Source organism: Aotus nancymaae, unplaced genomic scaffold, assembly GCF_030222135.1.
Source record: "Aotus nancymaae isolate 86718 unplaced genomic scaffold, 86718_ANA_hifiasm-v0.15.2.pri h1tg000004l, whole genome shotgun sequence".
Lineage (NCBI taxonomy): Eukaryota > Metazoa > Chordata > Mammalia > Primates > Aotidae > Aotus > Aotus nancymaae.
This window is the reverse complement of record NW_026988415.1, coordinates 3,983,806-3,998,780: the sequence shown is the minus strand read 5'-3', so window position 1 is coordinate 3,998,780 and position 14,975 is coordinate 3,983,806. Positions and strand designations below refer to the sequence as shown.

Below are 14,975 nucleotides of genomic sequence, written 5' to 3'. Positions count from 1 at the left end.
AATATCCAAAGTACATTATTCCACCTCTGACCCCCCGAGAATCTCATGTCCTTCTCACATTGCAAAATACAATCATGCCTTCCCAAGAGTCCCTCAATAGCTTAATTCATTCCAGCATTAACTCACAGATTCAGAGTCCAAAGTCTCATCTGAAACGAGGCAAGTCCCTTCCATGTATATGCCTGAAAAGTAAAAACAAGGTATTTACTTCCAAGATAAAATAGAGGTACAGGCATTGGATAAATATTCTCATTCCAAAAGGGAGAACTTGGTCAAAACAACAACAACAAAAAAGAGCACAGGGCCCATGCGAGTTTGAAACCAAGCAGGGCAGTCATTAAATCTTAAAGGTCCAATATAATCTCTTTTTACTCTCTGTCCAACATCCAAGGCACACTGCTGTGAAGAGTGGGCTTTCAGGACCTTGGGCAGCTCTGCCTCTGTGGCTTTTCAGGGTTCAGCCCCCTTGGCTGCTCTCATCGGTTGTGGTTGAGTGCCTGCAGCTTTTCCAGGTGCAGAGTGCAAGCTGCCAGTGGATCTACCTTTCTGGGGTCTGGAGGACGGTGGCCTTCTTCTCGCAGCTCCACTGAGCAGTTCCCCATTGGAGACTCTGCGTGGGGGCTCTAACCCCACATTTCCCCTTGTCACTACTCTGGTAGAGGTCCTCTGTGAGGGTCCTGCCCCTGCAGCAGGCTCCTGCCTAGGCACTCAGGTCTTCTTGTACATCCTCTATATGAGATGGATGAGAAATCTAGGCAAAGGCTGCCAAGCCTCCTTCATTCTTACACTCTGAAACCCTGCAGGCTTTAACACCATGTGGAAGCAGTCAAGGCTTATGGCTTGTATTCTATAGAGTGGCAGCCTGAACTCTGATTGGGATTCTTTGAACCATGGCTGGAGCTGGAATGGTCAAAAAGTGAGGAGCTGTTTCTTGAGGCTGTGCAGGGCAGTGGACCCTGACCAATGAAACCATCCTGAACTCCTAGGCCTCTGGGCTTATGATGGGATGGGCTGCCACAAAGGTCTCTGAAATGCCTTCAATGGCTTGTTTCCATTTTCTTGGATATTAGCAGTTGGTTCCTTGTTAGTTATGCAAATATATCTTGTAAGTAGTTGTTCCACAGCCTGTTTCAATTCCTCTCCTGAAAAAGCTTTTTGTTTCTTTGCCACATAGGTAGGCTGCAAATTTTCCAAACTTTTATTTTCTGCTTCCCTTTTAAATTTAAATTCCAACTTTAAGTCATTTAGTTGGTCCTGCATCTGAGCATAGGTTGTTAAAAGTAGTGAGGTCAAATCTTGAATGTTTTGATGCTTAGAATTGTATTCTGTCAGATACCCTAAGTTCAAACTTCCACAGATCCCCAGGGCAGGAGGACAATGCAGCAAATTTCTTTGCTAAGGAGCAATACACAATCTTTGCTCCAGTTCAAAATAAACTCCTCATTTCCATCTGAGACCTCCTCAGCCTAGATTTCACCGTCCATATCACTATCAGAATTTTGCTTACAACCATTCAAGAACTTTCTAAGAAGTTCCAAACTTTTCCTTATCTTCCCATCTTATTCTGTGCCCTCCACACTCTTCCAACCTCTGCCTATTACCCATTTCCAAAATGGTTTCCACATTCTCAGGAATATTTACGGCAATGCTCCACTTGTAGGATATAATAAATTCTTCTTTAAAGGGTTTAGCTTGTAAATTGCACAATGAGTTCTGAGATCCTCTCCAAAGAACCAATGTATCATTATGTTCAGCTCCCGTATTCTTTGTTCTTCATTTTAAAGTTTAACTTTCTTGCTCTCTTCATCTCCTTGTCCCTAGTTTCAGTAAACAACACCCTCCTAGCCTGTATCACCTGCTCCATCCTGAGTCGCCCCTGGTCACCTGCTCTGACCTGAGTCATTCTGAGTCACCTGTTCTGTAACCATCCTTCCCACCAAACTACTAACCCTGCCACTCAGGCTGGTACCCCTGCTTTCTTTAAAACAGCCAATCAGAATTAGCTTAGACTGTGTGGTCCAGCTCTAGCCAACAGGGGAATGACACAGCAGTAGTGGCTGAGTCAGGGATGAGAACCCCTTCTCCTCCCTTGTTCGGGTGTGTGCTCACCATTGCTCCATCCATGAGATCCACCCTTCTATAGAACTAAATTGCCTCACTGAGAAAATTTATATCTGAGTGCTATTTCTTTTGCAACACTGAAAATTTACATACAACACACTCCTAGCTACCAATTTTATGTATTAGGCCATTCTTGCATTGTTATAAAGAAATACCTGAGACCGGGTAATTTATAAAAAAGAAAGACATTTAATTGATTCATGGTTCAGCAGGCTGTATAGGAATCATGATGCCAGCATCCTCCTGGCTTCTGGGGAAGCCTCAGGAAGCTTTCAATCATAGGAGAAGATGAAGGGGAAAGCAGCACATCACATGGCCAGAACGAGAGCAAGGTGAGGGGAAGTGCTACACACTCTTAAACAACCAGATCTCACAAGAACACACTTGCTATTTTGAGGACAGCACCAAGCCATGAGGGATCAGCTCTCCTCAACCAAACACCTTCTACTAGGCCCTACCTCCAAAAGTGGGGAATACAATTTAACATGAGATTTTGGCAGACACAAATATCTAAGCCATATCAGGAGTTAAGTCAAGATTCAAAGCCAGATCTGTCAGAATTGAATAGTTGGGCTCTTTCTGCTATAGTATGCTGTCCTCCTATAGTATAAATGGTAACTCTGGAAATAAAGTGGGAATGATAATAGAAGTCAATAATTACATGATCATATGAATATATTTCTATTCATTTATAAAATATTTAATTCCATATTTTATATGAAGCTTAGCCTCAATGAGCTTTTCCATGGATGTTACTTTTTCTCTTATGATATCTTGTTCAGTTTGAAACTGGAAGCTTCTAACAACTGTCATTTTATCTAGTCATAAATAAGGGAAGTCAAAATTGATTAATTCATTCTTGTCACTGTTCTATTCTTAATCTTTCCAGTGATTCCTAAGCAATTTACTTTTAATTTGTTTAGTTTATGGAAATTGTGAGTAGTGAAATTATGTTTGAGATTTCCCCCAAAGAGAATTTTATCGTTAATTTGAGTTGTATAAAAATTACATTCTTTAGAGACATATTGAGGCATAATTTTCCATAAATCCAGTTTACCTCTGGATAATTATGGCCATGCCCTTCTGATGCTGGCAGAATTGAATAAGACATAAATATTTGATGGATCTAATGATTTGTGATTCTTTATGATGGCCCCACAAGTAGCACTTGTGAGGGAGTCAGTATTAATAAGATTCATTACTCATGGATCTACGTAAACAGGCTAGTGCATATCAAAATGAATGTTTCGTTTAAAGCACTGTGGCCTTGAGATGCAGGTCGAAGAAATGGAGTGATCAACTGAAATGACTTCCTTCTATGTTGAACACTCTAATCCAAATATAACTCTAAGCTTCTCATCCTACTTCTATGACTGTCTCTTTACTCTTTATCTGCTAGGTTATATAATTTCATCCATATCCTTAACATGGACATTGGTACAGCGGAAAGAACACTTGGACAGGAATAGGATAACCTGAGATCTGAAAGGCTATGCCTTAGTATGCTTCTCTTTTCTGTACCTTACTTTTTGGTTGCTGTTAAAGAAAGAGGTTGCGTGAAATGAACTGAAATTCTTTCAACCTCTGTCTTTGTGAGAGTAACAAAAGGAGAAAAAAAACTTGCATTATAATATTTACCTACCGAGTTAATCAAACTAGGAACCAAAGAATAGTATTCTATAATTGTACTTTTTTGGTAACCCTCATCAGAATTTCGTTTTCCAGCTTATGATAAAGTCATAGAGATCTTCATCCTTGGAGGATGCTCATATAGCATTCATATACATTGAATCTAACTGTGTCTAAAACACCACCAACATAAAGTGTCAGGTCAGTGGATGAAAACATCAGCTTAACATTAATTTAAAACATGCAACAACCCTCCAAAATTATTTGGATAATTTTTTTCTTTTTAAATTGATGCTAGGCTGGTAAAGATGTAATCTCAAATCAAAAGCCTCAATAATAAGAGAGAGCATGAAAACATTTATTTTTTGAAAATGGATGAAAACTTAAAAAATGAACTATAAGTATAGATAAATTTAGTGATATTAAGGTCCTGTAATCCAAAAGGGCAAAACAGGTTAAATTGTATTCAAAGGTTTTGCTCACCAAATTGAGTCACCGTTTAGAATATTCTCCTTTTCCCAGGTGCAATCTTGGCTGCTAGAAACGATGATAGAACACATTATTACTACATTGATCCAGCAAACACCCTAACTGGCCCCAGGCTTGCTGGGCTTTACTGGACAGCCCAATGAGTGCCAGCAGTTGCCTAAAATCTTAATCTGGGCCATCTGATAATGAGCAGGCAAGTCCATTAATACATGTACCATTATGGCCTGATTGTGAAAATTTCAGTTTTAATGGCATTTTACTTAGCAGGATCACATTTTCAGAACACTAATTAGTGCTTTGAAATTTATTTATATTTAGCGTTCTTCATTCTAAGTAGAAAACAAGACTATTCAAAAAAAAGTTATATGACTACCATTGTTGAGGCTATCAGTCAGACAACAAGAGAACAGTTACTATCTCAGGTTTCTGGGAGATATTGACGTTAGACAACTTTTCTTATTATCTCTTGAATCAGGCAGAAAATAAGTTACAATACTGCTTTGGAAGTGGCAAGGACTACCACGTTAAGTAAAAGGGGATTTCAGGAAGGAATAAAGGTGGATACAGAATTTTCCTTGAAATAATTTTTTTAAAAAGATAAATACTAAATTAATCACACTGTATATGCTGATTTAAAATGAGGGCATTTTCAACCACCTTTCAGGATTTACGTTTCATTTTATTGTATTCTCGGGAAATCAGATTGAAGTGTTACTATAGATTACTGTAAACATTTGAGAAAATAAATCTGAGTATGTGGGAGAAATTATTTCATAAGCCTGTAAAATTCTGAATAATAGAACTAAACTCATTATGAAGTCACTTGAGAATTGGGTTCATGATAATCAATGCATAGAGACACACAGATGCATGAACCAGAAGCGTGAGCATAATACACGCAAGTCTGTTTTCAAATATTAGTGGAAATACAGCTTTCCAAGTCATTAACATTGTTAGTATGCTCTACATTGCTGTGGAAGACTCATTGACCAATGGGATATGTATACCAGAAGTAATGTGAATATCTTCAGAAATTTGTACTTGTGAACTACACATTAGGAAGTATATTATAAAATATATAGGAGTCATAATATATTCTCTTTAAAAATTTAATATCCGGAGTGCTGGAGCAGCTGCCGCCGAGTCCGGATCCCGCTGCTGTGCGCCCCCGACGCCCGCCCGACGTGCATTCCTGGTTCCTTTTGGTTCCAAGTCCAAAATGGCAACTCTCAAGGATCAGCTGATTCATAATCTTCTAAAGGAAGAACAGACCCCCCAGAATAAGATTACAGTTGTTGGGGTTGGTGCTGTTGGTATGGCCTGTGCCATCAGTATCTTAATGAAGGACTTGGCAGATGAACTTGCTCTTGTTGATGTCATTGAAGACAAATTGAAGGGAGAGATGATGGATCTCCAACATGGCAGCCTTTTCCTTAGAACACCAAAGATTGTCTCTGGCAAAGACTATAATGTAACTGCAAACTCCAAGCTGGTCATTATTACGGCTGGGGCACGTCAGCAAGAGGGAGAAAGCCGTCTTAATTTGGTCCAGCGTAATGTGAACATCTTTAAATTCATCATTCCTAATGTTGTAAAATACAGCCCAAACTGCAAGTTGCTTATTGTTTCAAATCCAGTGGATATCTTGACCTATGTGGCTTGGAAGATAAGTGGCTTTCCCAAAAACCGTGTTATTGGAAGTGGTTGCAATCTGGATTCAGCCCGATTCCGTTACCTGATGGGGGAAAGGCTGGGAGTTCACGCATTAAGCTGTCATGGGTGGGTCCTTGGGGAGCATGGAGATTCCAGTGTGCCTGTATGGAGTGGAGTGAATGTTGCTGGTGTCTCCCTGAAGACTCTGCACCCAGATTTAGGGACTGATACCGATAAGGAACAGTGGAAAGAGGTTCACAAGCAAGTGGTTGAGAGTGCTTACGAGGTGATCAAACTCATAGGCTACACATCCTGGGCCATTGGACTCTCTGTGGCAGATTTGGCAGAGACTATAATGAAGAATCTTAGGCGGGTGCACCCAATTTCCACCATGATTAAGGGTCTCTACGGAATAAAGGATGATGTCTTCCTTAGTGTTCCTTGCATTTTGGGACAGAATGGAATCTCAGACGTTGTGAAGGTGACTCTGACTCCTGAGGAAGAGGCCCGTTTGAAGAAGAGTGCGGATACACTTTGGGGGATCCAAAAAGAGCTACAATTTTAAAGTCTTCTGATGTCATACCATTTCACTGTCTAGGCTACAACAGGATTTTAGTTGGAGGTTGTGCATGTTGTCCTTTTTATCTGTTCTGTGATTAAAGCAGTAATATTTTAAGATGGATTGGGAAAAACATCAGTTCCAAAAGTTAGAAATAGGAATGGTTTGTAAAGTCCTACAGCTATATTCTCATGTTGGATGGTGGTAACCTTGTGTAGTCCTAAACTGGTTAGTGTGAAATAGTTTTGCCACCTCTGAGGCACCACTGCCAATGCTGCACATGCTGCAGTTGCCCCTTGAGCCAGAGAGATGTTCATTTGTTACATAACTTCCTGGCTCCTTCACTGAACATACCTAGTCCAACATTTTTTCCCAGTCAGTCACATCCTGGCATTCAGTGTATAGATCCAATATTGCATGTCTTGTTCCAAAGGATCTTATTTTGTGAACTATATATATCAGTAGTGTACATTACCATACAATGTAAAAAGATCTACATATAAACAGTGCAACCAACTATCCAAGTGTTAGACCAACTAAAACCCCCAATAAACCTTGAACAGTGAAAAAAAAAAAAAAAAAAAAAAAAAAAAAAAAAAAAAAAAAAAAAAAAATTTAATATCCAAGGAAGGGGATTGTAACTAAAGGAAGCAGTTTTAGGTTTAGTTCTCTAAATAAATAATAATAAATGCAGATTACTACAAGAGTGTTTAATGTGGAAAATGGACTTACTCTGGGTTATCAGTGAAGATCTGTCCTCTGTTATAGGAAGCTGGCATATAACATATTCATTTTTTTATGACTTTTGGAATGGTTTGGCCAATGGAGGTACTCTAGAAGATTAGAGGAAAAAAGGAAGAAATAAAGATATATTTATTCCCTCTGTTTCCCCTCTCCGCAATGGCTGCCTTAGGCTGTTTTTGTCCCTTGACCATCAGCCACTAGTATCTCTATCCCACACTTTCTACAGGATTCTCCCTCCTTCTTATCTCCTGGCCTAGGGATGTTACTAGCCCTAAAATACTTCAGTGTCTCTTGCAGTTTCTCTAAAATGTGCCCACATCTTCGCAAACAGTCTCACAGTTAAGCCCTTTTTTATCCTAATTTGCTGTGTCCCTGACTAATAGAGGCTTTGTTAAGGGTAGTTAAGCTGACACTAATAAAATGACTAGGGGCTTGATAGGAAGAAAAAATTGCATAGAGGCATAAGAAGCAGATTAGGAAAGGAGAATATTGTCAGAGTGGGGCCTGCATCCACAAAGGCTTCAAGGCAGAAATGAGAAACACATTTTAGAGATGAAATAAAGGTCAGTATGGTTGGAACCTATAGAGCTTATTACGAGTATTCATTCTTTTGACAAACATTCAGAGAGTGTCTTCTGCTATGTGTTTGCTACTTCTACAGGGAGATACTAGGAACTAAAAGCAAGGGTCATACAAATTTGAACAGAGTGTAGTTGCTATGGTGTAGATAAACACGTGTGTTTATCTCCTCCACTAGACCAGTGGAGTGATGATGCAGTGTGCGGGTATTTTCATACAGGTTGTATAAAACATTCTGGGATTATAATGAAAGAAAATATTAATTCTGACTAGAGGCATGTGTCATATATACAGTGACATTTGAGCTAGGGTTCTAATATTGAATGGAAATTTAGCGAGCTGAATCCATTACACATGGGATTTAAAAGTAGACAGCACTGATATATTCACTTGCTCAACAAATATGTACCTAGTGGTTACTGTGTACGCCAGGAACTACTGTTTAAGCCACTGGAGATAAAACAGTGCAAAGGCTGACAGAATCCAAATTCTGATTAAGTTCATATTCTAGTGGAGGTGATTTACATTAAACAAATACATATATGTCATATAATTTCAGGTAGTAATGTATGGTCTGAAGAAAAGTAAAACAGGATAATGGAATAAGTCCTGGAGTGTGTGTCTAGAGCACTATTTTAAACAGAATGATAGTCTCATAAATAAAGGAGCAATGTAAGCAAAGGTAAGCAAGAATATTGGGGATCAGAAGAAATATCAAGTGAAAGACTGAAACACGAAAATGCTTGGGGGCATATTCAGAGAAAAGCAAATAAATCAATGTAGCTTTTAAATATATGCCACAGGCTTTATGATAAGATAGGGACTAAATAAGAAGAGTCATATGACACACCAAAGAATTTTTATTTTATTTTTTTAAGTAATTGGATCATCACTCGTTCTAAAAGCAAAGCTGACTGGAATTATTCTTGGCAATTTAGAAGATGATTTAACAAAGTGAAAGGCTGGAGCAAGCAATCAAGTTTGGAGGAGAGCATATAACGTAAGCTAAGATATTCTTAGCCTATTTTAGGACAGTGGCCATGAGGTGGGGAGGACAAGGTGAGTTCGAGATGTTATGCAGAAACTGTTCTTTAACTTTTATTTTAGGTTCAGGGGTGCATGTGCAGGTTTATTACATAGGTAAACTCTGTGTCATGGGGATTTGGTGTACAGGTTATTTTGGCACTCAGGTAATAAGCATAGTACCAGATAGGTATTTTTTTCTGATATTCTCCCTCCTCCCACTTTCCACCCATAAGCCCCCGTGTCTGTTATTCCTCTTTTCTGTCCATGTGTTCTTGTTGTTTAGCTGATACTTATAAGTGAGAAAAAGTGGTATTTGGTTTTCTGTTCCTGCATTAGCTTGCTTTGGATTATGACCTCTAGATCCATCCACGTTGCTGTAAAGGACATGGTCTTGTTCTTTGTTATGGCTACGTAATATTCCATGGTGAATATGTACCACATTTTCCTTATGCAGTCTACCATTGATGGACATTCATGTTGATTCCATGTCTTTGCTATTGTGAATAATACTGCAGTGAACATATATGTGCATGTGTATTTTTGGTAAAACAATTTATATTCCTTTGTATCCAACCCAATAATAGGATTGCTGGGTCAAATGGTAATACTGTTTTAATTTATTTAAGAAGTTGCCATACTGCTTTCTATAATGGCTGAACTAATTTACACTCCCACCATTAGTGTATAAGTATTTCCTTTTCTCTACAACCTTGGCAACATTTGTTATTATTTTTTTTTTTTTTACATTTTAGTGACAGCCATTCTGACTGGTGTGAGATGATTTATTGTGGTTTTGATGTGCATTTCTCTAAAGATTAGTGATATTGAGCATTTCAGAAACTTGACAGGAATCTAGTAATCATGAAAGCAGAGATTTTTATTTATTTGTTTCTGTTTTGTTCATTGCAACTTACCTAAGCATCAAGAATGCCAGAATGTAATAGGTGCAATTTAACTATTTATTGGATGAGTAGAAAAACTGGTGGCTGACTAGATGCTTTCAAGGAAAATTAATGAGAAGCATGTTTCAAGGGATAAGGATGATCAGGTGTATTAGTTTGTTCTTGCATTGCTATAAAGAACTACCTGAGACTGGATAATTGATAAGCAAAAGGAGTTTAATTGACTTATAGTTTCATAGGCTATACATGGCTGGGGAGGCCGTAGGAAACTTATAATCATGGAAGATGGGGAAGGGGAAGCAGGTATGTCTTACACGACCAGAGAAGGAGGAAGTGAGTGAAGAGGAAGGTCCTACATACTTTCAAACAACCAGATTTCGTGAGAACTTACTATTGTGAGAATAGCAAGGGGGAATTCCATCCCCATGATCCAATCACCTCCCACCTCTGTCAACACCGGGGATTATTATAATTCGACATAAGACTTGGGCAGGGACACAAATGCAAACCATACCATTCCGCCCCAGCCTGTCCCAAATCTCACGTCCTTCTCACATTACAAAATGCAATCCTCCTTTCTCAAGAGGCTTCCAAGTCTTAACTCATTTCAGCATTAACTCAAAATTCCATACACCAATATCTCATCTGAAACAAGGCAAGTTGCTTCTACCTATAAGCCTGTAAAATGAAAAGCAAGTTAGTTAACTCTAACATACAATGGGGGAGGGCGTATAGACATTGGGTAAATACACCCATTCCAAAAGGGAGAAATCAGCCCAAACAAAGAGGTATGGGTATTGGATAAACATTCCCATTCCAAAAGGGAGAAATTGGCCAAAAGAAAAAGGCTATAGGCCCTATACAAGTCCAAAAAACAGCAGGGTAATTATTAAATTTTAATGCTCTGGCCCCATGAACCAGTCACCTCTCAGCAGGCCCTTCCTCTAACAAGTGGGATGACAATTCAACATGAAATTTGGGTGCGGATACAAATCCAAACCGTATCACCAGATTTTCTAACTGTGTGTCTAGGTGGAAGATGATACCATCAGTTAATGTAGGGAAATCTGAAAAGAATATGAAATGGGAATGTGAAGGCAGGCAAAGAAGGAGAATTGAGCCTTAAGATTTTAGAAGTGAAACTGATTGGAAATGATTCCGTTATCTATGTACATTTTATGCCTAAATTGTACATGTTTAACATGCTTACTGCAAGATTTCTTTCAGCATAAGTAATGTTACCCTTAAGGACCTGGATAGGCTTGTGAGTTGTTGAGACTCTTCTGAAAAGAGTGTGCAAAGAAGCAGAATCATGGAAATCAGTGGCAAGCTATGGAGGTGAAGATTGCTTCCACTTACTGGTGATGGTTAGAAAGTTGAGAAATAGGCATCTCTAAAATGTTTATTTGTATCTATTATTAATCCAAATGCTATATTTAGCTATCAAGTGAGAGTTTCTGTGGATATGCAAGGCTCCATCCTGCAAAATGATTTAACAACTCATTTGCATATCAGAGTAAATGTAAGGAGGACATGATGTTAATCGTATCAGGTGGAATCCTTCTCCTCCACTTTCTGAAAGCTTGTGGATCCTGTTGACCCCCCCACCAGGTACCTTTACTTGATGTTGAATTTATTGGGAAATGACTTTAATTCACTGAGCTCAGAGAGTAATTTAGTGTTTTCCAGTTTGGGTTAACGGTTCCTTCTGAAGAGAAACTTGAAAAGTGAAAATGTGATTAGATTATTACAATCAGCTTTACCTTTTCATATTGTCTCCAGCAGGTACTCATCTCCTTTGCTCTATTGGTACAAAATCTTTTCAAATTACAGTTTTACAAAAAATAGTAATAACAATTATTGCTAAGGAGAGTCATTGTTTGCTAAAACATTTTACTGTTTCCAATTTAATCTATGCAGATATAACCATTTGACAGCCTCTGGAGACATAGAAGTAGGGGAAGTGGTGCACCAGGAGGGAGAGGTGGCAGTGGAGCACGCAGACAGCATAGAGCCAGGGCAGGAAAATGTCACTGTGCTGCCCCTGGGGCTTACCAGGCAGTCACTTAGGCGACTGACTCTTACCAGAACCAGGAGAATGCAGTGATTCCTCAAGCTTCTCTTTCATTCCAAGGACTCCAAGCACTTACCAGAATCTTCAAAAAAAATTCATCTACCGATATACACAAATTTACCTTTCGTTTGGATAACTATCCCAAATATGGGTAACTATCAAGACAGGGCTGAGCATACCCAACAAACTTTCTCAAGCTGATACTTGTACACTTGATACAAGATAAAAAGATACTGTGAAGAACAAACGACTCTTATCAGGTAATACGAGTAAGAATGGTCTAGGCAGAAGAGGAATCCTGCAGTAAATAAAAAATAATTAGAGAACCATACGTACAGTGCCAATATGGAAAGCACCACAAGCCAATCCCATCCAATGCCCAAATGTAAAAGAACAGCCTCCATTAAGCTTGCATATAAAACTCGAAAGTCAAAGGTTGCCAGTGGTGTTCGAATGGGGCCGTATAGACACAGAGCGATTCACTTGCTAGAACTGAAGGACTATAAAACCTGCGGTGCTTGTTTGAATGCAGACAGACAGCATCCAAAAAATAACAAGAACTCCTTTGGAAAAAATTCTACACCAGGTCACCAATCTGAAGACCAAGACTTTTTAATATATCTTAAAAAATTACATTTTCCAGTATTATATTGAAGATTTTTGCATCAGTGTTCATCATGGATATTGGCCTAAAGTTTTCTTTTCTAGTTGTGTCTCTGCCAGGTTTTGGTATCAGGATGATGTTGGTCTCATAAAATGAGTTAGAGAGGATTCCCTCTTTTTGTATTGTGTGGAATAGTTTCAGAAGGAATGGTACCAGCTCCTCTTTGTACCTCTGGTAGAATTCGGCTGTGAACCCATCTGGACCTGGACCTTTTTTTGGCTGGTAAGCTATTAATTGCCACCTCAACGTCAGCCCTTGTTATTGGTCTATTCAGGGATTCAACTTCTTCCTGGTTTAATCTTGGGAAGGTGTAAGTGTACAGGAATTTATCCATTTCTTCTAGATTTACTGGTTTATGTGCATAGAGGTGTTTGTAGTAATCTATGATGGTAGTTTGTATATCTGTGGAATCAGTGGCGATATCTCCTTTATCATTTTTATTGCATCTATTTGATTCTTCTCTATTTTTATTAGTCTGGTTAGCGGTCTATCCATGTTGTTTATCTTTTGGAAAAAACAGCTCCTGGATTTATTGATTTTTTGAAGGGTTTTTTGTGTCTCTATCACCTTCAGTTCTGCTCTGATCTTAGTTATTTCTTGTCTTCTGCTAGCTTTTGAATTTCTTTGATCTTGCTCCTCTAGCTCTTTTAATTGTGACGATAGTGTGTCAATTTTAGGTCTTTCCTCACTTTTCATGTGGGCATTTAGTGCAATAAGTTTCACTCTAGACACTGCTTTAAATGTGTCCCAGATTCTGGTACATTGTGTCTTCATTCTCACTGGTTTCAAAGCACATCTTTATTTCTGCCTTCATTTCGTTATTTATCCAGTAGTCATTCAGGAGCAGGTTGCTCAGTTTCCAAGTAGCTGTGCAGTTTTGAGTGAGATTCTTTTTCCTGAGTTCTAATTTGATTGCACTGTGGTCTGATCGACTGATTGTTATGATTTCTGTTCTTTTTCATTTGCTGAGGAGTGATTTACTTCCAATTATGTGGTCAATTTTAGAGTAAGTGTGATGTGGTGTTGAGAAGAATGTATACTCTGGATTTGGGGTGGAGAGTTAGATGTCTGTTAGGTCTGCTTAGTCCAGATCTGAGTTCAAGTCCTGGATATGCTTGTTAATTTTCTGTCTCATTGATCTGTCTAATATTGACAGTGAAGTGTTAAAGTCTCCCACTATTATTGTGTGGGAGTCTAAGTCTCTTTGTAGGTTGTTAGGAACTTGCTTTATGTATCCTGTACTTGCTTTATGTATCCTGGGTGCTCCTGTATTTGGTGCATATATATTTAGGAAAGTTAGCTCTTCTTGTTGCATTGTACCTTTTACCATTATGTAATGCCCTTGTCTCTTCTGATCTTTGTTGGTTTAAAGTCCGTTTTATCAGAGAGTAGGATTGCAACCCCTACTTTTTTTTGCTCTCTATTTGCTTGGTAAATCTCCCTCCATCCCTTTATTTTGACTCTATGTGTGCCTTTGCCCACGAGATGGGTCTCCTGAATGCAGCACACCAGATGGGTCTAGACTTTTTATCCAATTTGACAGTCTGTGTGTTTTGATAGGGGCATTTAGCCCATTAACATTTAAGGTTAATATTGTTGTGTGTGAATTTGATCCTGCCAATTTGATACTAGCTGGTTGTTTTGCCCATAAGCTGATGCAGTTTCTTTATTGTGTCAATGGTCTTTAGCATTTGGTATGTTTTTGCAGAGGCTGGTACTGATTGTTCCTTTCCATGTTTTGTACTTCCTTCAAGAGCTCTTGTAAGGCAGTCCTGATGGGGGCGAATTCTCTCAGCAATTGCTTTTATGTAAAGGACTTTATTTTTCCTTCACTTATCAGGCTTACTTTGGCTAAATATGCTTGAACAGCCCTTTATGCTTAAAACTCTTAATAAACTATGTATCAATAGAACGTATTTCAAAATAATGAAAGCTATTTATGACAAACTCAAAGCCAGTATCATACTGAATGGGCAAAAACTGGAGGCATTCCCTTTGAATACTGGCACAAGACAAGGGTGCCCTCTCTCACCACTCCTATTCAACATGGTATTGGAAGTTCCAGCCAGAGAAATCAGGCAAGAAAATGTAATAAACCGTATTCAATTAGGAAAAAAGGTAGTCATATTGTCTCTATTTGAAGATGACGTGATTGTATATTTAGAAGACCCCATCATCTTAGCCCAAAATCTCCTTAAGTTGATAAGCAACTTCAGCAAAGTCTCAGGATACAAAATCAGTGTGCAAAAATCACAGTCATTCCTATACACCAATAACAGTCAAACATAGAGCCAAATTATGAGCAAACTCCCATTCACAATTGCCACAAAGAGAATAAAATACCTAGGAATACAACTAACAGGGAACATAAAGGACCTCTTCAAGGAGAACTACAAACCACTGCTCAAGGAAATAAGAGAGGACACAAACAGATCAAAAACATTCCATGCTCATGGTTAGGAAGAATGAATATCATGAAAATGGCCATACTGCCCAAAGTAATTTATACAGTCAATGCTATCCCCATCAAGCTAC

At 38.7% G+C, this 14,975-nt stretch overlaps 1 protein-coding gene across 1 annotated transcript; it reads left to right on the top strand.

Annotated features, from left to right (window-relative positions):
* Nucleotides 1–5,364: 5,364 nt before the first annotated feature.
* LOC105729388 (L-lactate dehydrogenase A chain) lies at nucleotides 5,365–6,574 on the top strand. The gene has a single exon (XM_064360770.1). It carries the CDS (start codon nucleotides 5,459–5,461, stop codon nucleotides 6,455–6,457), a length of 999 nt encoding a protein of 332 aa, XP_064216840.1. The 5' UTR covers nucleotides 5,365–5,458; the 3' UTR covers nucleotides 6,458–6,574.
* The last annotated feature ends 8,401 nt before the right edge of the window (nucleotides 6,575–14,975 follow it).

What these genes read in the sequence shown, in the direction of transcription:
- LOC105729388 (XM_064360770.1), top strand. Translation starts at nt 5,459, where the DNA reads ATGGCAACTCTCAAGGATCAGCTGATTCATAATCTTCTAAAGGAAGAA.